At 38.7% G+C, this 25,278-nt stretch overlaps 1 protein-coding gene across 6 annotated transcripts in view; it reads left to right on the top strand.

Annotated features, from left to right (window-relative positions):
• The window catches only part of FOCAD (focadhesin), a 311,339-nt gene that overhangs the window by 218,617 nt on the left and 67,444 nt on the right, over nucleotides 1–25,278 (top strand). For 5 of the 6 annotated variants that reach the window (XM_007176810.2, XM_057547663.1, XM_007176811.2 and 2 more), the window contains 6 exons: nucleotides 5,242–5,334; nucleotides 11,451–11,539; nucleotides 14,700–14,744; nucleotides 19,319–19,427; nucleotides 22,376–22,492; nucleotides 25,003–25,241. In XM_007176810.2, the coding sequence (XP_007176872.2) occupies nucleotides 5,242–5,334; nucleotides 11,451–11,539; nucleotides 14,700–14,744; nucleotides 19,319–19,427; nucleotides 22,376–22,492; nucleotides 25,003–25,241 (692 nt within the window). The remainder of the gene's footprint in view (nucleotides 1–5,241; nucleotides 5,335–11,450; nucleotides 11,540–14,699; nucleotides 14,745–19,318; nucleotides 19,428–22,375; nucleotides 22,493–25,002; nucleotides 25,242–25,278) is intronic. The other variant, XM_057547662.1, reaches the window with a different exon arrangement.

The raw sequence follows: 25,278 nt of genomic DNA, 5'->3' as shown, positions 1-25,278 counted from the left end.
GAACACTGTACGTTTAATTGGTTAAACCCAGCAGGTACTTAAGTGAACACTTAAGTGCGAGATACTGTTGTGGGTTTCATGGGAGGGATTCCGAGATGAATAGGATATGATCTCTGCCCTTGGGATTGTATGAGATTAAGGTCCATGAACAAATAATCTAAGATGGAATCTGTTGAGTATAACAGGAGAGGCATATAGTGTACTTCCAAGCGTAGGGTTGGGAGAAATTATTTCAGAAAGTAGAGGTGAGAGGAAGACTGGGCATTCAAAGCAGTGGAAGCAGTCAGTGAATGCAAAGGTCTTGTAGAGTATAGGACAGGCTTGGGAATTGGTTTATAACCCAAATCAACCAGAATACAGGTTAAATGAAAGAGAGGAGCAGAAAATCAAGTGGGGAAATTGGATGAGGATCTTAACCAGCAGGGCAGCAGAGTTCTCACATAACAACAAATTCTTTCTTTCTTTTTTTTTTTTTTTTTTTGCCGCTATGAGTGGCATGTGGGATCTTAGTTCTCTGACCAGGGATCGAACCCGCCAGGGAGGTTCCTACAACAAATTATTTCTTAATTTGGTTCTAAAATACTTTGGACATGGCACAAAAGAATTTGGACTTTATTCTTTAATGAACCATCAAAGGTTTTTGAAAAGAAGTTCTGAGTTAATGTAGTAGTAGCAACACCATTCAGGATGTATTAGAAGGAGGAAAGATTTTAGGCTGTTAAGAGATCAGTTAGGTGGCCTCAGTAATCAAGGCAGGAATTAGGGCTCACCCAGTGAGGAAGAAAGTAGGGACAAACATAGTAAACATTTTAGAGGTAGAGATGACAGTTGAGTTGGGGGCAAGGGAGAAGTCCAGGATAAATCAGAAATTTCAAACCTGGTGATTGTAATATTGATGGGGTAATATTGATAGGAAAAGGAAAGATAAGAGGAAGAGTGGATTTTGAATGATGATGACAAAGAAGTATACAGAGGGTATTAGATGGTGGGAGGTGAATGTTTGAGAAGTGTATGTTCTAAAAGTAGCCATTTTCAAACTATGTATTCTAAATTTTATTTTAGAGTTATATGCATACAGTAGGTTTCTCCCCTTTTAGTATATAGTTCTATGAATTTTGAGACATGAACACATTTGTCTAATCAGTACCACAGTCAAGATGAGAACAGTTCTATCACCCGAAAATCCCCCCATGCTCCTTTGTAGTCAGCTCCTCCCCCGCTCCCCCATCTCCTGACAACCACTGATCTCTTTTATGTCCCTCTAGTTAAAACTGTGTTTTAAAGAGTGCTAGGGACCACCACAAGTAGACTCAGATGATCAAGAGGGCTGAACGCCAAGCCCTCAGCCTTCATCCTTACTTCATTTACACACATTTTGCTTCTCTGTTTTCTGTTTTATATATTGGCATTTTACTTAATATTTGGGGTAGGGTGGAAAAATTACACAGCTAAATACTCGGAAACTTTTATTGTACAGTGTTACTGCTACCACTCAAGCCACCACTATCTCTTACCTGGATTTTTGCAGGAGCCTCTGAGTAGATTTCTCTGCTTTGACCTTTGCCCGCTACAGTCTGTTCTCAACAGAGCAGTCAGCGTGATCCTTTTACGATGTAGATTAGATCGTGTCATTTTTCTCAAAACCTTATAATGGCTCCCCCTTTAGTAAGAGTAAAGGCAAGTCCTGAGAAGTGACCTAGAAGGCCCTGCTTTCTCCTGTTAATTCTCCAGCCTTCTCTTTTTACACTCTCCTCTTTGCTTACTCTATCTGTGCTCGTTACCCTGGCCTCCCTTCTGTTCCTGAAACAGGTCAGCCACGTGCTCACTTTAGGGACCTTTGCCTTACCTTGTGGTATTTTTTTTAATTGAGGTAAAATTCACATAACATCAAACTAACCATTTTAAAGCTTAAAGTGTACAATCCAGTGGTATTTAGTACATTCACAGTGTGCAACCATCACCCCTGTCTAGTTCCGAAATATTTTCATCACCCTCAAATGAGACCATGTATGCATTAAACATTCCCTCCCACTTCTTCCTCTCCCTACCTCCTCCCCACCCCTGAAAACCACTTGCTTTCTCTCCCTATGGATTTACCTATTCTGGACATTTAATATAAATGGAATCATATAACATGTGACCTTTCGTGTCCGGCTTCTTTCACTTTCACATCATGTTTTCAAGGTGCCTCCACGTTGTAGCATGCATTAGTACTTCATTCCTTTTTATGGCCAAATAATATTCCATTATGGATTTATCATATTTTGTTTATCTGTTTATTCATTCATGAACATTTGGGTTATTTCCGCCTTGCGACTACTGTGAAAGTGCTGCTTGAGCATTCACGTACAGTATTTGTTTAAATATGTCATTTCAGTTCTGTTTGGTATATATCTAGGAGTGGAATTGCTGGGTCATTTGGTAATTCTATGTTTAACTTTTGGAGGACCCACCAAACTCTTTTCCACAGCAGCTGAACCATTTTACGTTCCCGCCAGTACTTACCTTTGTCTTTACATCTTCATCTCCTTCAACTTTTCACTCAGGCTTCATCTTCTCAGCGAGATACCCTGACCACCCTGTTTAGTCCTGTGACCTGCTCCTGTTCCCACTCTTGCCTTATCATCCTTCTTTTCCCCCTTTACCCTACTTGCGTATTTCCCTAACGTAGTCTCTTTTTTAGGCACGTGCAGTAATGTTTCGTTATACTTAGTACTACCTCTTACACATAGAAACTCTTACTCTTCCCTAAGTCATAGAAGCTGCTCACCTCAGCAGTCCATTAGACACCTGTCATTCACTGCAAGGGTATACATAGTTAGCCTTAGAAAAACTGTATTCCGTGTGTTAATTAAAACTTGGTGCTCAGTGGTTGGGAACCCTGCTTTATCATCTGTTGAATAACAGGGTTGAAACTTCATGATTGGAATTACTTTGTTGATTGGGCTTCCTTCAAAGCCATCTCACCAGTATAGCAAATTATACATGATTTTCATACTTTAATAATGCAAATTATATTTTTCAGCCTAGCAGCATTAACCTCTGTGGGGTGGCTGAACACATCCTAAAATGTGTTTTTGTTAAACATGGTCAAGGAAGTCTTTTCTGCCTGTAACACAACTGGAGAGTAAGGGCATGACTATGTTTAAGCTGTTTCTCTAAGTCTCTCTTCTGTAAGGGAAAGAGTGAGAAAGTGCATTTTTAAAGAGGTTTAGTCACAGCTAACTCCACAGAACACTAAGACTAGGTGTAATCTCATAGAACCTGGGGAGTTCAGGCAGGTGTCTAGGCTCAAACATGACTGCTTCCCTGCACCCACCTTCAGATGTGGTCTGAACAGCAGCAAGAGGGTTAGCTTTAACCTTCGGTTTATAGCCTCCTTGTAAATAGGTTTCCTGGCATGACAGTCTTTGTTCTTAGAAGCTCAGCATTTGATTTGCTCATGTTCCTTTACATTTTTTCATATTACTTTCTTTTTTTAACTCCACTTTAAGAAGCCAATTGAGATCATTGTCTTTCCAAGAACATCCAGTGCTCTTTTTGCCAATTTGCTGAGACTGTGGATATTCTCAGTTGTGCAATGATGTCCATGGATTATGTGGCAGCAAAATTTTAAAATATTTTGAAGTTCTGAAGTAAGAGATAAAAGTTTTGGTTGTGGTGTTTGTATCCTTTCTGTGAAATCCAGGTCTCAAAATGGAACTTAAAGATAATTAATGTGTTTTTTGAAAAGGGTAGGAAAAAGCTAAAGGGAAGTCCCCACATTTTGGAAACAGGGAGCAAGGCCAAGGACTAATTAATGCCTCCACAGCTTCCTGGATAACAAGAGAAGAAGCAGGAATTGGTAGGCCCCTTCCTTCAAGGAGTTTTGTTAGCATGTTGACAAGGCTCCTCCTACCCTACTCGATAGAGTGAGTACTTACTTAATCAGAAAAGCAAGAAATCTGACTTTATATTTTTTTTTTAGGTTCATTTCATGATCTGAGTATCTTTTTCATACAGTTTGAGTATCTAATTTTTAAAAAAGAAGCAGTGGGATGAGGAGTGCTAGATTGCAGACAGACTGATCTCTTTGTTCCCATAGATGCTTCATAATTTTGCCTTATAATCTATTTGTGTACATTTCTGACTCTCCCTGCGCATTTCTGAACTCTGTGCAGATACTGATCGATTTATAATCCTCACATCCTTCCAGAGTCCCTTGCGTATAGTAGGCCCACACTAAGACTGGGATTAAAGAAAATACCAGAAGCCATGGAAACCAACTGTATTCAGAGAGGCTGTTCTCTTCCCCATCACGAAGCACTTGAGAAAATTAATTCCTATAATACAGTAAAATCTCTTTAAACACTGTAGTTATCATGATTCTGGTGTAATTATGTAGAAATTTGTCCTTTTTGTGTGTTTGTTGTTGTTTTTTGTCTGTAAGACACAGACTACAGTTTCCGTTGTTTGAGTTTAGATGCGATGAGTTACAGGAAACGTGAAATGTGATGCACTGTGACTATTTTTTCTTGAGTGATCTTTCTTTAACAGAAGCAGACCTTGGGAAGATTTGTCGCAAGATAGCAGTATACTAATAGGTAGAAACAGAAATGACTATGAAAACCAGATGTTTTGTCTGGGCCTGTCTTCAGAAACAGGATTTCGGTGTTGGCATATATCATTTTTCTCTTGTTTACCCACGCTGATTAAAGGGCATTTATCTAGTGGTGTGCACAACTGCTGTGTGCGGGACTCATTTGCATGCTCTTAACGTCCTGGTTTCTACACAACATGATATTTCTGTTGGCAATTTAAGTTTATTACTGCAGAAATTGTCATATTGGAAGTCCAAGATGTGAGCAATATTTATTTTTATTTAAAATTACTAGGGGGATTTGTTAGACAATACCTAGTTTCCTGACATTGGCAAGAGGCTTTACAGAGTTTCCCCCTGATTTTCGAGGACATATTTGTATTACACATACATCTTAACTTGTTATTATTGTAGGATTTTATTTGCTTTAATTTAGAAAATTCCAGGCTTATTGTGTTTTGTTTTTACAGGACTCTAAACTCCCCTCCTTTGAAAATATCCAAAAGATCTTATTTGTGGTTCTGATCCTAGACTGATTTGGTTTGTTTTAGAATCCAGACCATAGAAATGAAGGGAAAGAGAGAATTGATGATACAGTTTTCATTTTCTTCTGTTTTAATACTGTGCAGCCTAACTTATGTCATGGTACACTTTCCCCACAGGTTCACATCCAGCTTTCTGAGTGGCACCGTGCAATTTTTCTCCCACAGGCCTGGCTCGCATATATGACTCGTGCTTATCATGCCATTTTACAGGTAATGAAACCATGGAGTGGCTTGCTCTAGGGCGTGTCTCTTTCTTAAGGTTTACTACAAGTACGTATTTAGTGTAAGAGCACTTAGGAAAATAGCACTATCAAAAAGGCAACGGTTATTTTTGCTCGTAAAAGAACGTGAGGCATGCATACATAACTGCACTTAAATTTTCAATGTGATGCCCGCCCCCCGCCAGATGTGTGTTCCATCCAGAGCTGCCTCTCGAGCGCTCCTCTCCGATGTCCTGCTGCCCTGTGAACACCTCTCCTTGTCCCAGATGTCCGCCGCGGCTGTCCCACAGCACCTCAATTTGAGCGTGTCCCAAACTGAGCTCATCATTTCATCCTGTACCTGCGCCCTCTCGAGCTGGACTTGCTTTTACGTCTCCAGCTTTGTCTCTCAACCCTTCCCCTGAATTTTCGGCCTTGCTCAATTTCTTTGTTTTCCCAAACTCAGCATGTCTTCCCTAACCTCTTGGCTTTTACCTACACTGTTCCTTCTGTTGCAAGCACTGCCACTCCCTCTCTGCCTATTCAAGGCTGGTTTTGCAGCTTTTCCCTTTTTCTCAATTCCAGGAGTAAGTTTCACTTCGGATTTATAGTTGTCATAGTCGTGAAAGGGGCACATGATGGAATGGCAAATTTCTACTTGTTTTTTTACCTGGTTTTATCTGTGTGCCTTCCCGCTCTGTGTGCCTCCTTAGAACCCATGCTTCCCTTTTCAAAGCCCTTATCACCCTAGTTATACGTCTGGGGCCTCCCTCCAGTTGGCTCTGTTCCTTAAAGCCAGAAGCTGTGTTTTCCTCTCTGTTGTGTCTCTAGAACCTGACATGGTATCTAAAACATATTTAGTGCTCACTAAATAAATGAATTACACTCAATTTGACTTCTTTTATTCCAGTAATATTATAAGTTATAGCTTGTGAGTTTTTAAAATTAGAAATAATTTTTATTCAGTTTGGAAATATATGAACATTTAATAACATAAGGAAAAAACTACTAACTCAATCCTTTTTCCTAGTTTAAAATTCTCTGTTAAGGATGATAGAAAAAAATCTAAATTACTTAAGTAATTTATGGCCCAAAATAAGATTTTCATGAAGGCTTAGGAAATGAGGTGTTATTGTTAAAGGTAACAGCTGTCCTAAAGGATAGAGGCGGGGCCGGAGGAATGACTAAGCATCTCAGCATTGATGTTCTCAAATTAAAACCTTGCTACAACATATTCATTCTAGAATTTATAAAGTACTAATGCATCTTCAGAGATTCTGGTTCACTGGAACTGAATAGGAGATCAGGAATCTCCTTGTTTACCAAGCTGCCAGGCGATTTTAATTCAGTCTATCAACCCTACTCTGAACAACAGTGTTTTTAGATGGTTCGCCAAACTAAACTGGAATCTGCATTTTAAAGACACTCCCTTGGAACCATTGTTCCCTTTTGCTTGGCTTACACACTTTTTTATCCTCAGCAGCATCTGGCCACTTTGTTTTGAGTAGATGCATAAGTGAATGAATGAATTACCCATACACACCCTTAACCAATTATAGTTTTTATTCAAGAAGAATGAGATTGCTCATCAGAGTATACACTTTTTCGCACACTCATTTTTCCCTTTGTAATTTTGCAGTGTTTTCCTTCACCAAACATTTATGGAACGTCCTTTACTGGCCAGGTCCTGTGCCGGGTGTGTGGGGTAGAAAGAGGAATAAAGCACTCCTTCCTGTTAGTGAGCTCCCGGTCCAGTGCAGGAGACTAACGTGTCCACTAGCAATGCCAGTACAAATCTTTGATGCTTTAATAGAGGATGTACTCCAGTATAGGCACCTGGAGCCGGCAAGAGCAACTCCTCCTGCAGCATGTACTGAGAATTTTATTTAGCTCTTAGCATAAAGAAGGCGAAATTGAATAGGATTACGGTATAACATGCAGATGACAAGCAACTGATTAAAAAAAAACCCTCGGTGGTTTCTTTTTTATAACAAGAGCTACCATTTATTAAATAACTAGTGTCTGTCCAACATTTAGTGTATAGTATTTCAGGTCATCTTTACAGAAGCTCTTTGAAGTGGATGTTGTTAACCTCATGTAGAATGGGATTATAGATGGGGAAGCAGGGTTAGCTAGGAAAGCAAAGCAAACTGCACAAAATGAGAGAACTGCAACTTAACCTGGATTTGTCTGATTTCAGAGCCTCAGCCTTGGCCACTGCATCATGCATTTTCCCTAACACCGTTCATTAGTTGTTATAAATAATGCAAATTGGTTTAATATTTTAGAGGACAGATCAATTTATGAAAAGCCAGCTGAGTATTTTTAGTAACACAAGTCAATTATTCTGCCTTTCTACTGTTGTAGGTGATAGTGTGTATCTTTATTTATTTATCACTTAAAATCTCTTTCCTTTGGGTTTCTAATAAGTCTCGTTCCATTGAGAATTGGGGATTAAGAGGTGAAACTCAAAGTAGGGACTATAATAAGATTTTCAGTATTATTTGAAAAGTACAGCAGTGCTTTTTAGGCTATCACTATTATTTGAAAGTATGCTGATGCATTTTAACTGTTCAACAAGTCTTTTTAAATGAGCCCACACACTTAAACAGAATTTATGGGATCTTAGAAGAATTAGAGCAACTGCCAAACTCCTCATCTATATCAAGAATGTCCGTCCTGGAGGATAACTCTTCGTTCAGTACAGGAGGTATAGTTACTTCCATCTGGTGTTAGACATATTTCGTAGCATTAGACTAGAGCATCATTTAGAGGAGCCATGTTTTATTCAATAAGCCTAGGAGATACGCTAAAAGGTGCATTCTACATTATTTCCCAGAGGTTGACTATAATGTGAATGTTTGCAATTTGAACACTTCTAGTGGCTTTTGCTTAGGCGTCAGCTTCCAGCCTTATCTAATTTTTCCACAAGAATGTCGGATTTTGAATTATAAGCATATCAAAGTGGTTGACATGGGGAGGTATTTGGATTTCTTCCCATTAAGTTGAAAAATGCAGATACGAGTTGATTGACAGTTCCAAGTCCATTTTGGTGAAGTGCCCTCTACAAGTCGGCTTTACCTTGCTGCCCTTGTGGGATACTGAGGAGGGTAAGGTCTCCAGACTTCGGTTAAAGGGCCCTTAGGGACGCTGAATAGGACCTCAGACAGGACAGAGGGGTTAAAACAGGTTGACTGCAGATACTTGTTTCCTGAGTTGGTCAGCTGGCTGCACAATAATCTGAAATCAAAACCAGTCAGGAATTGTGACCCCTAGTGGATTACTCTTTGACCATTTGTAAAGGTTGTTTGTTTGTTTGTCTTTAATGTGCAGGTTTAGAGTTAGGTAAAATTTGCTCACTGTAATCAGCAAGCTTGTGGTTACCTAGGCTGAAGATTTTTTTTACAAAGGAAGAGGAATAGATAAATTAATAATTGGAATCTACAGGCAATCCAAAAAACTCAGTTCAGGACTTCCCTGGTGGCACAGTGGTTAAGAATCTGCCTGCCAATGCAGGAGACATGGGTTCGAGCCCTGGTCCGGGAAGATCCCGCATGCCGCAGAGCAACTAAGCCCGTGCGCCACAACTACTGAGCCTGCTCTCTAGAGCCTGCGAGCGCAGTTACTGAAGCCTGCACGCCTAGAGCCCTTGCTCTGCAGCAAGAGAAGCCACTGCAATGAGAAGCCCACGCACTGCAACAAAGAGTAGCCCCTGCTCGCCACAACTAGAGAAAGCCCGCGCACAGCAACGAAGACCCAACACAGCCAAAGATAAATAAATTTATTTTTTAAAAAAATCTCATTTCAGCCTTTTCTCTCCCAGTGAGTGTCCCCACCCTACCCCCCTCCTTAACCACAGCTGTTAACCAGAAGCAGAGGTAACTGAGTTAAATGCCATTGGATCTCTGTTATCAGTAGGTGAAGAATTGGATGCAAAGTAGATCTGAATAAATAGCCTAACAGGGGCTGGGTGGAAGGAATTAGAGACATTTCAGAAGAGGAGATTGAGAAGAACCGAGACTCTGAGAAAGAAAAAATGAGAAATTTACTTAGTCACTATAGAATAGTTGTACTGGTTTATGGCTACAGGAGAGATCAGAAGAGTAGGCCTTCTCAAGAGGCTGCACATATACTGGCCTTTTTGTGTTTTGCTTATTTCTGAACAGATTTTTAACCTTTTAATTTCTTATTTGTCTTTTTTGGGAAAGCATTATGGAAAGTAAATGTTTTAGGAGGAAAGAGGTATGATTTAAGAAGCATAACAAACAGAGAAGGCAATAAACATGATTTTATATTTTGCCTACCCTCTTGGGAGACTGCTATCAATATTAAATATTAATATCAGTATCTTGCCAGTTTGATCACCTCTGATACCTTGTTCCAAGAGACAGAGGGAGAATGAAAGGGTCGGGATTCTATCATTGAAAACACGGAGATGGGGATGAACATGATTGAAGTAAATAGAAACTATGAAGGATGTGAACAGAATGCCCATCAGATCTCAGAGTGCCTGAACTGGTGAGCCCCAGGGCACTGTGTGCTGGAGGTTGTGCAAAATACAGGGACTCCTTAGATGGATAAAACCATCCTTGTACTCTTCAATGAGCTTACAGGCTAGCAACTGAGAGTATATGAGAGAAAAACAAGGACATGCAACTTTATAGTCTGGATATTACATTTTGGGGAACCTTTTACTCTTTGAGAGTATACAGATTAAAAATATTAATTATTTCAAGAAGGATTTAGATATATTCGTGAGAGAATAGATTATAAAAAGATAATAAGGGGAGTTTGTTTTTGACAGCAAACCTGGTAATGGTAGCAGTTATTTGGTACCAGCCACTGCACTAAATAGACACTTTTCCACATTATTTTATGTGATGCTCTAATACCTATGAGTTAGGTGTTTGCTATATTTTACAAATGGAAATTGAAGCTTAGAGAGGTGAAGTAACTTGCCTAAACTTACACAGCAAGTAAGTGGAAATGGCATTAGGTCAGGACATCCTGATTCCAGAGCCCACATCCTTAACCTAAAGGTATATTGCTTCCCTCTCTAGAATATATAGAGAGATTAATTTTTCTTCTGTAGAGCACACCTTAGAACTCTAAAATCAATAAGAAAAAGGCAACCAATAGAAAAATGGACAGAACAGGAAACCCAAATAGTCATTAAACATCTGGAAAGATGCTCAGTCTCAGTAAACAGTAAAATGAAAATTAAAACCATAATGGGCCCCATTTTACACCTCCCAAAATGGTAAAAATTTAAAAGCCTGGTAATTTCAAATGCTGGTGAGGATGTGAAGCAACCAGAACTCTTATTTACCGCTAGTGAGAATGTGAGCCGCACGACCACTTCTGAAAATGGTTTGGTATTACTCAGTGATGCAATGTGCAATTTGAGTTCTTGTTCAGTTCAGGGTATATCAATAAACCAGAATTTTAATTACATTTAAATAATGTAATTGGTGATGGAGTAGAGGGGAAAGCATCTGGTCAAAATAATCCTCAGTGTAAAAAAATAGAAGAGATAATATATATTTGAAGGCTTTGCCCTTAAAGGGATGATAATATTAGCTATATTTTTATTGCATGGTACAGGTTGAGAATTATATCTATAAGTTTAGTCAAGAAATAGAAATGTAATGTGCATCTGTTTGAGAATAACTTTTGTTATACATTACCTAAATCTTAAGTGTTATATACTTCCTACTCATTTCTACCATTCTGTTAGAATACTGGTACCCAGACCCCAATATTAGTATCATGTCAGTTGAAATTGTCAGCTGCTGACACAGGCAGATTTTTACGATATAGGGGATTTGTTGATTAGGACCTATGGACTTCAAATCTGCTTTTAATAGATATCCCCAAATGAAGTGCTCTGCACTAAATTTGCCAAACATACAACTTCTCCAGGATATACTTATTTGGTGAATGTGGAAATCCCTGAGCAGTGATATAATTCTCTCTCCTCACACATCCTCTGTCAAAATCTGATATCTTATCAGAAACACCTAAGGCCAATTGGGAAAGGATTGTTACCTAAGTGTTTTCCAAAGAAATTTTAAGATAATTTTGGCCATAGAGTTTTCATGCTGATTGATGCTGTGCTTGTTGCAGGGGAGGATAGGAGAGCTGGAGTTGCAGTTAAAACATGGAAAAGAAGGACCTGAGGAGGTGCAATACAAAAAAAGCACAGCCTGGCTCTGGTAAGGGGATGGCTTTCTGTGCTCATTATTTGTTATGGGAAATGAACTGTGAGGGAGAAGGTGACCACTTTAAAAGCTTTAATGTTGGAATTTTAACCTCTATATGAGCCTGAAGGGCAAAGGGCTGAAGATGTGATAGGTGTATTTTCTATTTCCTCCCCAGATCAAAGAAGGAGCGATTTATTCATGGTTTTAAAATATTTTTATTGTTTTCTAAAGCAGTGTAAAAATGGTTTGTTTTTCCCTTTTTCCCTATAATTGATTATTTTATAGGCTTTTGAATGAAAATTGAGTTTTTCCCATTTAGTCAAGGAATACCCTTCCACTCCCCTGCTCCTCCCTCCGCAAGACATCTTCATTATTAGGAGCAATTTTACCATGTCAAGGCTTTAATTTCTCTGGCAGATGTCCCCCAGTGAATTCCCACTGTATTATCTAGAAATGTGTAAGTGCTGGCACATTAAAAGCAATTTAAATTGTTACATGGGTTGTGATGAATACCTTGTCAGATTAATGTTGCAGCAGCCTAAATCTAAGTAAAGTGCCCAGAATCGAAATAGCTTTGCCTGTAGCCACAGGTTTCTTTAATATAAAAATCTGTTCAAAGGTTACTTGGTTTCAGTTTTTTATTTACTAACAATTGGCATATGTAGAAAAGCAGAAGCTGTGTGTGTGTGCGCGTGCGCACATGTACACATGTACGGTTAACTAATTCTATTCTAAGTTACATTTCCTAGATTCATTTAAAAAATAGCAATGCAGTTTAAAACGTTATGACATTGGATTTAAGATTAGAGATTAAGAATTTGGATTTCGCTTCCTATTTGCTATTTTCCTTTACACATAGTTTTAATTTCATCTTCTGAAAATGATAATTTGGGGAGTGGTCTGTTAGCAGTACTCTTCCAAATATACATGGTGACATATGGAATGAAGGATGTGAGAGAGAGATGGAAGTCAAGGATAACTCCAAGATTTTGACTGTGAATAACTAAAAGTATGGAGTTCCCATTTACTAAGATGGGGAAAACTATAGAAAAGCATGTCTGTCTAGGGTAGAAATCAGGTTTGAGACTTGCTAAGCCTAGATACCTAATTAGACCTGCAGTTTGGAGATATGAAGTAGGTTGTTGACTGTGAGTCTAGAGGTCAGGGGTAAGGTCAGGGCTGGATATATAAATTTGGGAATCATCATCATATCGACTGCATTTAAAATCACAATGCTGGATGAGATCATCTGGGGAATGAGTAAAGATAGAGAAAAGGTCAGAGGACTGAGCCCTGGAGCACGTCAACATTTAGAAATGGGGGACATGATGAGGGAGCCAGTAAAGCAGATGGAAGATTAGTGTTGTAGGAAGAAAACCAAGAGAGAATGGAATCGTAAAAGCCACCTTAAAAGCTGAAGGAAGAAAGTGTTTCAAGAAAGGAGCAACCAATTGTGTCAAATGCTGCTCTGAGACTACAAAAGATGGAGACTGAGAGCTGAGCATTAGATTTGGCCTCTTGAAAGTCACTGGTGACCATGAAGGAGCTGTTTTGTAGGAACAAAAGCCAAATTATAGAAGGGTCTAGAGAGTGGAAAGAGATAAACTGGAGTCATAAGTATAAGCTACTCTTCTAAATGAGTTCTGATGTGTGAGAAGCAGTGGAATGGGGCAGTAGCTGGAGGGCTGCTTCTTTTAAGATGGTAGATATTATAGTGTGTTTACAAGCTAAGGGGAGTAATACAAGTGGAGAAGGAAAAATTGGTGATGCAGCAGAGAGAAGGGAGAGTAGGTAAGAGGAGGGAACTAACGGAGGGTGTGGCCCTACCTAGAAGTACAGGCAAGTCATCATCTGTCAATATTTCACGTTGACCAGTAAAAGAATACACTGAATGCACTATACTCCATTTAGGGAGACCAAGATTGGACAATACGTTTTAGAGAAATTTACTGTCAAATGGTTTTATAAAGTACAAGTTTAAGGAGCAGTTTGCAACTATCTGAAAAACTTGGTTCTTAAGAATGACTCATTCTCAAAGAGTGCTGAATAGCTAAGATTTTATTATATTTCAAATGCAAATACAGTTATATTTGCAAAACTTTTATGATAGTTATAAAAACTTTGAATTTCTGAAACTCAAAATGTATAGTGAACATGTTTATGATATCATCTTCAGAATATAAATTTGGCAGTCAATGATTGTTTTTCACTTTATCGCAAGATTCTTATATGAAAAAAACTGTGAATATTTTAATTGAACATACCTTCCTTTAAATCCACAAATCTAAGTAGTTTCTTTTAGTTCAATTTTATAACCAACATTTGTTTTTTTTATTGAGGTATGATTGACATATAACATTATATTAGTTTCACGTATACCATAGCGAACATTTTAAATTTTATTTTGTATACATACATAGTGACAATTCTATTATCTACAATTTGGAAGCAGTAAATTGCTGTTTTGGTGAGCTCTTGTGCAGAAAAGAGAGAACGTTTTAGTCAGTTCAGGCTGCTATAACAAAAATACCATAGACCAGATGGCTTAAACAACAGAATTTATTTCCTACAGTTATGGAGGCTGGGAAACCCTTAATCAAGGTGACAGCAGACCTGGTGCTGGTGAGGGCCTGCTTCCTAAGTTTGCAGATGGCTGCCTTCTCCTCGTAGCTTCACATGGCAGAGAGCAGAGAGAAAGCAAGCTCTCTGGTCTCTCTTCTCTCTTCTTATAAGGACACTAATTGCATTCATGAGGGCCCTGCCCTCATGACCTCCCAAAGGCCCCACCTCCAAATACCATACATTCAGAGTTTCAACATGTGAATTTGGGGCAGCGGGACACAAACATTCAGTCCATCACAGAGAATAATATAAAGGACACTTGTATACCCAGCACTCAGTTTAAGAGATGACACCGTGAAAACACTGCCTATACATTAGTTGCATTCACCTCCTTCCCTGCATCTACTAAGTAACCTAAGGACTAGGAAGATGAAACTGTCTTGGAAATGAAGCCCTTATGACAGTTCTTGCACCTTACACTAAAATTCTACATGGAAGTTTTAAGATCTGGAGTCATTGCCAGAGGTTATTATTAATTGATGAATAAGCAAAAAGATTGGTTTCTTGCTCTACTATAAACCCTCATACCTATTTTCCATCTGTATCACAGGGTTCGAGACATGTTGACTGATGAGGTCACCAAAGCAGCTGCAAAGTAAGATCCATTTATTCTCTTACCAGAAATTTTCTATAAATAGTTTTTTTCCTCACAGGTACAAACAATTTCTCCTTTTCTGGCATTTCATTACTTTAAGGATTTAAAGGACTTTTCAGTTATTTTTTAAAAAATCAGTTGTTATCCTTTCTCTTATTCAGTTAATTTTTACTACATGTCTTTCTGTGAAAATATGGAGGAACCAGTATAGGCACATAACTTTACATCAAAGTTGTGCCCATGCTGTACACCTAACAAAATGCCCTGTGCTTTGGCTTAGATTTAAAGGATTGTGATTTAGTACAGGGGAAAAAAAATCTTTGCTAATGTGAATTATGTCTATTTTACAAACAGATGATTAAATCTCAACTGTGAACCAGTAAATAATTTAAGGTAGTACCTCCTTCTTTTCTCCTGGTGTTAGTGGGCCCAGGGTAGCTAAATATTGAATTTTTTAATAATAAAAAGTAACGTGAAGACCCAGTAAAAAAGCAATTTCCATCATATCCTTATGGTTGTTTTAACAAAAATAACTTGAGTGTTGCTACCTTGAGGTTTTTTATTTATCTTAAGCCAACTGTTACTAAGAAAATTATACCTTAGTGAACTTGCTTGAACAGTCTCTTCCGGTCCCTTTGTTAGCAAGCTGCCTAATTGTTCCTGGTAGTAAGTTACATGTCAGTTACATACACTTCTCCTTTTCACTATTAGCCTTAGCTTGCTGCTGTTTGACTTCCTTTCTTCTTATTCACCAAATAATATAGATATACCTTTGACCCAGAGAATTTCATATATATTGAAAGTCTATATTATCTAGAAATATTTAACTACAGTTTATTTCTCTCATGTCCTAGAACCTTCTGTAGCTACATAGATTTTTGCCTAAAAAACAAAAACCAAAAAACACCACGTACCTTAGAGTTTGCTTTCCACCAGCAATTTCTTAAGCAGGTACTTCGCTCTAAAACCTGATCTCAATACCTGATCACTACTCAGCCTCCTGTCTTCTGAATATAGTGGTAATCCTCCCCTACACTCAATTCCGTGGGAGGCAATGGGAAATATCTGTTGACAAAATGAAAACTAAAGTACAGAGAGGCTTTGATAGGGACTCATTTGTGTCTATCTAGTTTGGTGAATTGCAGATACAGTGGGAGAGCACTCAGCTGCTTATTGGAGGGGAGGAGGTGCTGGGATGGGGGGCTGCCTTTGACCTTTACCTTTCATAGTTTGTTCTATTGTGTAGTCTACTTAGTTCCTGTTAAAAACAGTGCTCTGACATTTGCAACAAAAGCTCAAATGCTGAAGAAACTAGTAGCTTTCTATTAAAACAAACTGTGATTTTGCCTCTCCAGTAGTTTTGGCAGATTCCATTCTAAAATTTTAGTTCACCGAGACTTTAATCTTAGATTTGCAAAGCATCATTTCATGACTAATACCTAAAAAGAGTGTGTTCACATTCTCAGTGGTATGGAGTAAAAATAATTTATGTTCTCATGGTGTTACCTTTTCATCAAATATTTCCAAGTATTTTATAGACCTTATCTTATTAAAGCAATCCGGACAATACTAGGCATGACAGCAAGTGAGCAGGAGATAGTTAAGGTCCAGAGGCTGAGAGATTAATGATAGAGCGGAAGAAAAAATCATTCTGCTGCCTTCTCTTTACTGTTTCCCACTGACTTCCTCCAATCATGTGAGGACCGCATCACCATCTCCTGCCAGCTTAGCCTTCTATTCCTTGGACCATGGCTGCCACAGGCTACTTTGGGCCAATGTAGGGCTTATTTTGTTCTGAGGCATAAATTAAATGTAGGAAGTAAAACACTAGTCACAGGATTAGACTGATTTGCTCATTTGAGAGCATTTTTAAAAGCATCAGGGATAGGACTAAGAATCAGAACACAGATAAAGCCTGATTATTGATGTAAATTTATTTTCATTGTTAATAATTAAATAGATTTGAACCTGAAGATAAAAATCCCCAAAGGATTGGGTCACTTTACTAATATGTAATGTAATACTTTGTCCCTAAGAAAGCATCATTGTAGCTCATCCTTCCTTGAGCTTTTTAATTAGGTTAATGGCATCTGTTTGTTTCAAAGGACAATTTAATTAAAATGTCAGTGATGTTGCCTAGATAAATACTGCACTGATGCTGACATGTTATTATGCAAATTAGTCAGTGCTACTTGACTGGTAGGGGATAGTTATGTGATCAACAAGGTGAAGAGTTTTTGCTGAACCTATTCTAGAGTTTCACCTGGCCAGCTCCTCCTTGAATTTGTCTCACTGTGTATGTATGGAGTGTCTTCTCTCCATAACTCACTGCAAGGCATGTGGGGAATGAAAAGATGTTCAAGAGCTAGTCACCGGTGGGAGGGAGACGCAAGAGGGAGGAGCTATGGGAATACATGCATAGGTATAGCTGATTCACTTTGTTATAAAGCAGAAACTAGCACACCATTGTAAAGCAGTTATACTCCAATAAAGATGTTAAAAAAAAAAAAAAAGAGAGCTAGTCACCGTACCTTTATGAAATGTGTAACTTGGCCTAAGCGTGCATTGTGACTGTGGACTAGTTTTTCCTATTCAAAGATTAATGTCCAAATATGCATTTAGTCTGCATCCAAAGATCTAATTACCAGTGACTTTAAATAACATTTTACCCCATTTTACAAGAACAATACATGCTCAGGAATGTCAAGACCAGAGAAACTTTTGAAATACAGTGATTTGGGGCACTGTTTTAAAACTGAGGCTAAATTCTCTTTCAGAATTTCAGGGTTAAAAAGACACTTTTTATGTCATCTTGACTAATATTTTTGTTTTAAAAGATTTTGATACCCAATTTCTGTTGACCATCTAAGAATTTCTCCAGGGTGATAAATTCACTGAGAATTTAAAACTTTTTTTAATCTTACTTCAGGGATTCATGACCACTTTGTAGCAGAACAGGCTTCAAGGTATTCTCAGTTAAAGGAAAGGGAGACTATTAAAATAAAGGATTTAATTTTGATTTTGTTAAATGATTTTCTGGCTAGGGCACCTGGGCATGCCCACATCTTGCCTTGCTTCCTGGTGTTTTATTGTTAGCTATAGGAGTTCCCAGTAATCCTCACTGCAAAACTGCTTCAACCTCAAGTCTTCCTTTCTGTTTTCTCCCCCTGCCCCATCCCTCAGTGTAAATGTTGTTGTCTTATCAATGTATGACGGGCCTCATGGAGGAATGAACTAAGAAGAGATGAACAAAATGATCAAGAGTGCAGAGCAAGCCTTCACTGAGTTTAATCACCCCAGAGTAGGAGAGAGAAGGAAGGAAGGAATGGATGGATTGATAGAACTTGATAATGGCAAGTCCTGAGTTCCATTCTTACCAAATGGGAACAAAAATGCAGGAACACAGGTGTATACTAACCTTTTGATACTCACTAACTCACATGTTCAGTCATGACTGTGGCCTAGGGCCGGAGACACTAGGCTTGCATGGGGAGCAGGGCTGGAAATCTTCCTCATCCCGCCCATCTGTTCTATTTCTGCACCAGGGTAAGCAAGGGAGTAGTTCTTGGATGTACACACTGATTAAAGTTCAGGTCTCAAGTCCAGGTTTGGGGAAGCATTCTCTGCATTTATGGGAACCCACAATCGTAGAACTCCCTGAGAACTGAACTCTCCGATGGTAAGGGTGCTGTGCTGCCTGACTACTGTTACGATGAAGTCAGCAAGCCAAGAGCATCTCGTCAGTGTCCCACTGCGGATTTTATTCTATAGGCTTACTTTGGAATTATGGAATAATACTAAATGTACATTTTCCAGTGGTAAGTGTATTTAAATGATTCACTTTTCTTGATACCAAATTCATAAGTCAAACTTAGGATTTTATTGCCAATATTAGAAAACTACCATTTGAGTGATATAAAAAGACAACTCTCTATCCAAATAGTCTAAAAACCAGCCTTTTTTGCATCTTATCTAGGGTTTCTGAATTATGTTACAGACAGACTTTAAGGCTGCTGGCTTTGGCATATTAAGAGAAAGAAGGGGAAAATGATAATGACGGAGGAAAGCCGCCAGCGTGTCGAGTTGCTTTTAAAGTATGCCGTCTGAAGTGGTTCACTAGAAGCTGATTCCACACACCAGTGCTTTAGAAAAGCCAGGGGCCAGTTCCATTCTGCTGGGCTTATTCACACAACTGTCCTTTGCTGTGTTTCCAAAACAAATCAATACATTTTTATATTGGCCAAAGATGACACCGAAGAAGAAGAAATGTAAGGTCTAATGATGAAATAAAAATTTTAGGAAGAAGAAGCTTAGATGTATGATCTTATTGGATTTTTTTAAGTTACCCAAAGCATAATGACCATACATTTATAAGAAGAGTTAAAAATCAGCACTAGTGTCAGAAGGAGGAAAGAAGCTGCTGGCATCAGGGAACCAACAGACCTGTGTTTACAAGGCCCTGTGAAGGGATGGAAGTGCTTTTTGACCTCATCTGCCCTCCCTATAATAGCACCTTCTCTTCTCCTGGTTAATGCCCCCAAATCCTCTCTTGGAATTTTTTTCTTTTTAAACAGAGACAGCCCAGTGGTCAAAGGCAACGCGCTGTTAGCCTTAAGCAGCCTTGCTGTCGTCGTTTCCAAACATGAAGCCAGCCTCTCCTCAGACTCTGAGGGGGTCCTGGAGGTGAGTTACGGGTGATTAGAACCAGTTGGCCTTTGGTTGTGTAACGTGTGAAAAGTGAGACTTCTGCTAAAGCCTGGCCCTGAATTTAGGAGGTTACAGTCATTGGCTGTGCTACCCTATGCATCTTTATACCGTAAGCCTTAGTGTCCTCTAAAACACTTTTCTTCGCTGCTTTTGTTTTGCTTTCTCCATCACAGTTAAGTGGTCATTTCCATTTGAAGGTACCAATTTTATGCAACAGGGCTTGTCTTTTTGTGATTACATCATGGTAACCAATCTTAGGAGGTTAACTAGGCTTACTGAAAGTGAACAGTGATGTCAAAAAAATGATAAATAAGCAGTGTTTACTGACTGAAAAAAATTGCACTTTGCATTTTAATTGTAGATGTCAGTGACAAAGTGCCTATTCATTTTTTGCAAGGCATTTATTTCTTAATTAAACATGTGGCAAGCTGGCCAATGTTGATTTCCAATGTACTTTTTCAGATAATTCATATCTGTCAAAATAAAAAGGCATGGATTTATTCTTCTTTTAAGCCCCGTTTTCTGGTAGCTATCATTATCTGGAGACAATCTAGTCAAGTGGTTAAAAAACACAGGCTTTGGAGTAGGAGAGTCCTAGATTTAAATCCTAATACTTGCATTTACTAGCTCTGTGGCTTATTGTTGGTAACCTCACCTTTCAGAGCCTATTTCCCCATCTGTAAAATGGGGATAACAATACTTACCAGATAGGATTATTGTTAGGATTAAATGAAGTAATATATGTAAGGCACAGTGGCTGGTAAATAGTCAGTAATGGTAACTATTATCATCAGCATCAGTATATACTTCTTCACTTCTTGCTGCAAAAAATTGGGCTTTATTCAATGCTATTCGGCCTATCTCTGTCCCCACAGAGTGCCCGATGGACCATTTGTATTCTTTTTTCATGGTAGGGTTTTTTGGTTCTTTTTTGGTGGGTTCTTTTTGGGCAAGAAGCCAACTCTAATTTAAATTAAAGAGGAACTAGAAGAATAAGGAATCTGGAATCCCATGGAATTGAAGGCAAAGCTTAAAAACTGAGTTGGGAGAAGAACAGGAGGCAAGCTGGGGAGTCCACGCAGAGGTACTGATGAACCATCTCAGAAGACCACCCCTACTGGGATGGATCGGCTATAGTCATTTACTGTCTTTGCATCACTCACTTAAGATTCGGAATCCCGTGGGTCCCATGCCTACACCTTCAGCAGGGTAGGATGAGTAGCTTGATTGAGCATTTAACCAAGCTTTAAATCGTGGAGGAGGGAATTCCCCAAAGGGTGCTATTACCAATAAACAAGAGAATAATGCTGTGTGGCAAAAGCTACAAATGTGTATTACATATGGGGAAGGGAAGGAGGCCAAGGAGTTATTGCATGAAGGATAAAAATGTAGTTAGTTACCATATGAAAATTTACCTTTAAGCCCAGAATCTTATTTTAATAATGAGAAAGATGAAAATTTTTTACAGTGGAAATGTTTCATATCTTTGAAAGAGCCGTGGAATACTTTAGCAGAGGCAACATGCTAGGTAGACCTACAACCTTAAAAGTAAACATGCCTTCCTAGGATCCCTTCGTTTTGGTGTTATTTATGTCAGATGACCAGTTGTACAGGTCATTTGCCCCAGTAATAACTGGAGGTCTAGCTCAGAGTTTGAGCTCCAGGCCCTTCTATTCTTTATTCCCACAACCTTTGTCCTGTGCCGTGGCACATAGTACACAAAACATTGAGAAGCCTCACAAGCCAAAGATGGGGCTTTGCTTTTATTCTTGATAACCTTGCCTTTGGCTATTACTCAGTATAAACTCAAGATGTCATTATTTGATTAAAGTTGAAGTTTTCAAACTTCATTCAAACCTGCATTTGACCAACAACTAAAGATCTTAAGAAGAAGGTCTTGTCTGATTCAAGGAATTAATTCCAAGGTTTCTTAACACCTCATCGACCTTTATAGTTTGCACCACTTTTGTGTTACCATGTGAGTTAATGAATGTTTTTTGACATCCATGGCCATGAATGATTTTTTTAAAAAATTTTCTTTATTTTTTTGGCCGTGTCAGGTCTTAGTTGTGGTGCGTGGGCTCTTCATTGCGGCGTGCGGGTTTTTTCTCTCTCTAGTTGTGTCGCGTGGGCTCCAGAGCATGTAGGCTCTGTAGTTTGTGGCACGTGGGCCCTCTCGTTGAGGTGCACGAACTCAGTAGTTGTCACGCACGCAGGCTTAGTTGCCCCGCTGCATGTGGGATCTTAGTTCCCCAACCAGGGATCGAACCCGTGTCCCCTGCATTGGAAGGCGGATCCTTTACTGCTGGACCACCGGGGAAGTCCCTCATGAATGATTTTTAAAACCAAGTTCTCTTTTTACTGAGCTGGGTTTTGTTGTTGTCGTTGTTTTGTTTTTTGCATTCTCTTTCCTCTTCTTTTCCAAACTGAAGATCATTTATGTTTTCTTACTTACTTGCCTAGGCAAATGTGACGATTCTTGAGTGATAAGTATAGTGATAGTAAGCAGAAATGCTAGAGATGGTAAAAACATCTTGTCAGCTGCTTTATTGAACTGACAAGTCAGAAATGAGAAAGTTTAAGTTGGTTTCTCTGCACATCTCTCCCTTTAACCACCATGTTACCCTCACTGAACACGGGAGAGCTCTAAGGAGCTCCCAGATCTGTTCTGTTTTGCAGCCCTCATCCTCTCACCTCTGCTAAGTCTTGTATAAAAGGTAAGTCTTATTCACACTGGGGCACAGGTGAGGATGTGTATTTGTCAAATACCTATCTACTTCATGCAGTCCTGGCAGATGAAGTTTAGTTTTTAATAACAGCACTTCATTCTTTCATACAGAAGGAGGTTGTACCCTGGTTCTAGAAATAAAGTTTAGGTTTTTTCTTTTTTCCCATTATCATTTCATGTTTCCCTTCATCTGCAGGTTCAACCTAATTTCCTTTCAATGAAAGCGTGGGTTTCCATGGTGTTTGATACTCTTCTGGTCATTGTCGATAGCCATTACCAACCCAGAGGACAACTTTTCTCCTGGTTTTATTATGTAAGTTCGAGAAATAAAAATGATTAAGAGTTGATTCTTATATCAATTGTTCATGCGAAATCCATGATATAGTGTAAGTCTTAGCCTTAGCTATACATTAGATATAAGTCTCAGCCTTGGCTGTACATTAGAGTCACCTGGGGAACTTTAAATATATATATATATATATATATACATATTGAAAAAAGAAATACTGATGTATAGGCCTCACCTCTGATGTAATTGCTTGGGAATGGGTCCTGGGTATCAGCGTTTTGGAAGCTTTCTAAGTTATTCTGATGTGTAACCAGAGTCAAGCGCTACAGTTGTAGTAAAATAAACGCTGGCTGAAGATGGAAGACCGTGAGTTTCTGGTCTTAGTTTTTTTCATTGCAGAGTATGTGACCAGGGGAAGTTCAGTTAATCTGTCTGGACCATTGTGTCCTTGTTTATAAAATGAGGTGATTGAGCAATATTAGCTACAGTGATTGTAGCCCCAGCTTCACCTCTTATTAGTTTTGTGACTGTTGACCTGACACTTACTTAACCTATCATCTTATTTTCCCTTCCTGTAAAATGAAGGTAAAAATGAATGCTTTGTTAACTTCATAGAAGATTGTGAGGATCAAATTATATAATCTACAGGAAAATGTTTTGAAAATGTGACATGCTCTATAAATACAAAGTAATATTGTTGATCATAAAAAAGCACCTGTTACTTAATCATTCTCTTTCTTCATGCTTATATGCTAAGATCTGAAGCAAATTGAAAACACACTTTGTTGGTTTAGGTTTCATTTTCCCTTTATTGGCTGTAGTGCATGCTTTATTTCTGTATCTGCCTGTAATTATTTTGGTTCTGCCTTATCACTATCCATTGCTTAGGGAATTATAGGGATCATGGGACAATCAGCTGAGTGGCAGAGGATTACAGTTGATTTGAATAAAAATATACACAAGTCCTGAACTGTTGCTAAGATCACGATTTTAGCCTGAAACTTCATTGCCTTAGGTCTTCTTTGTACAACATTTTGTGTGCCTCTGTCCTCCTGCCCTTAGGAGGACCTGGTATGTATCCATCTGGGGCTTAGGGTCTGGAACTAGATTCTTTTACTATACTTGAGGACAAAAAATGACTTACTAGATAACGTAGAATTAAATTGGAAGGTAGATTTTGCTCAAAGAAGTACTTTGTTTACGATGATTTGTTTTCTGTGAGAAGTTTTCTTATTTCTTTAATGATGGATGAAAACCTTGTTAACATATGGAGGTCTTTGCAGTAGCTGTCTGGTTCAGATATTCAGCAGGACAGGATATTGTATTAGACTTCTAATAGCGCTGCTTAGTTCTTGCAATCCAATAAGAATAATGTCTTTACTAGCCAGTTCGGGGTTGCCTCTTACCTTTGTGATTCTTGCATTATTATACTTTTTCAAAGCCCTGTTTCAAAAGCTACTTTCTTTATTTCCCTTGTCTTAGCAGCTGGGTCATTTTGAGTAGTATCGTCATTGTAATAGTGCTATATTAACTTAAAGAATCCCTTAGTTCATGTTTGCTTTTTATCCTTAAAGTACTAAAGCTTGGAGAGCAAACGAGTGTAGAATTAAAAACACTTTTTAATGTGTTTTGACTGCAAGGGACAACACGGCCTTTATGGTGTGTCTGAAAATTTGAAGTGGGTAATACTGAGGAATGATAAACGGTCTTTCTTCCCCACTTGAGACATATTTATAAATTATATAATGTCTGGTGGAGCTCTCTAACACAGGACTCTTGTTGAAGCTGTTCATATTCAGCTGCCCTGTCATTTTATTAGCGTTGTTATTCGTTTCTTTTCCCATAATTACATATAGGAAAGAAGCATATAGAGCTCTCCGTTTCATTTTGAATAGCTGGTTATTGCTTTGTAACCAGAGGCTTTTAGGATTTCAACTTCCTTTTTAATTAAAAGGAATTAACCCCCTGTAGGAAATAATCCATCTACTGGGAAGCGTTCCCACCAAAAATTTTGGGAGATCTGCCAATAGATCCCTGTGCCAAACTTACACTTATCCCTCTGTAACTAAACTTGAACTGCCCTCACCCTAACCCCTTTTCTTTTCTCTCCCAGAAAACTCCTGGCTTTCTGGACATTTATAATGTGGCTTGGTGGTTTCTGCAAGCTTGGATAGCTTCACTTGGGGTTTCTCATTATATACACATGTGGGCTTTGAAAACACTGATTTGTTTCAGGCTTTACAGTGAGGGAATTCACACCCTTTAAAAGGAGACACTTATAATTTGTTTTTTCAAATTTAAAAGGGTATTATTAGTCAACCGATTGCTTAGTAGCAAATTGTTTTACTAAGAGTAAGAAGGTAACCCATAAGTAAACACAGAAATGGGTTTATTTTTAAAATTTTTTTTTTGGGTGGCAAGGGTGGATTTAGGAGAAGCTTGCATTGTTGTATAGTGCTTTTGTGATAGGTGTGCATCCTTCATGTTTTAAACAAAAGGCCAACCCCCTGTTTTCTTTCTTTGGCGTGTCCTAGAAATCCTATTCTGGTGAAAACACAGCTAGTGCCATTGCACGTTCTGCGGCCGCCACGGCTTTGTCTCTCCTTGTGCCAGTTTTCATTATCTCTTGCAAAGAGAAGGTTGAGGAAATCCTGAACATGCTGACTGCCAGGTTACCTGGGAAACCAAGTGCTGATGAGTCTCAAGCCGTGCAAATCCACATGGGCCTTGCTTTGGGGATGTTTCTCTCTCGCTTGTGTGAGGAGAAACTCAGGTACAGTTTATTAAAATATTCCTGTTTTTCCCCTTTG

This window comes from Balaenoptera acutorostrata, chromosome 6 (assembly GCF_949987535.1).
Source record: "Balaenoptera acutorostrata chromosome 6, mBalAcu1.1, whole genome shotgun sequence".
In the NCBI taxonomy this organism is placed as follows: domain Eukaryota; kingdom Metazoa; phylum Chordata; class Mammalia; order Artiodactyla; family Balaenopteridae; genus Balaenoptera; species Balaenoptera acutorostrata.
The sequence above is the reverse complement of the archived record's forward strand: the minus strand, read 5'-3'. Positions and strand labels throughout refer to the sequence as shown.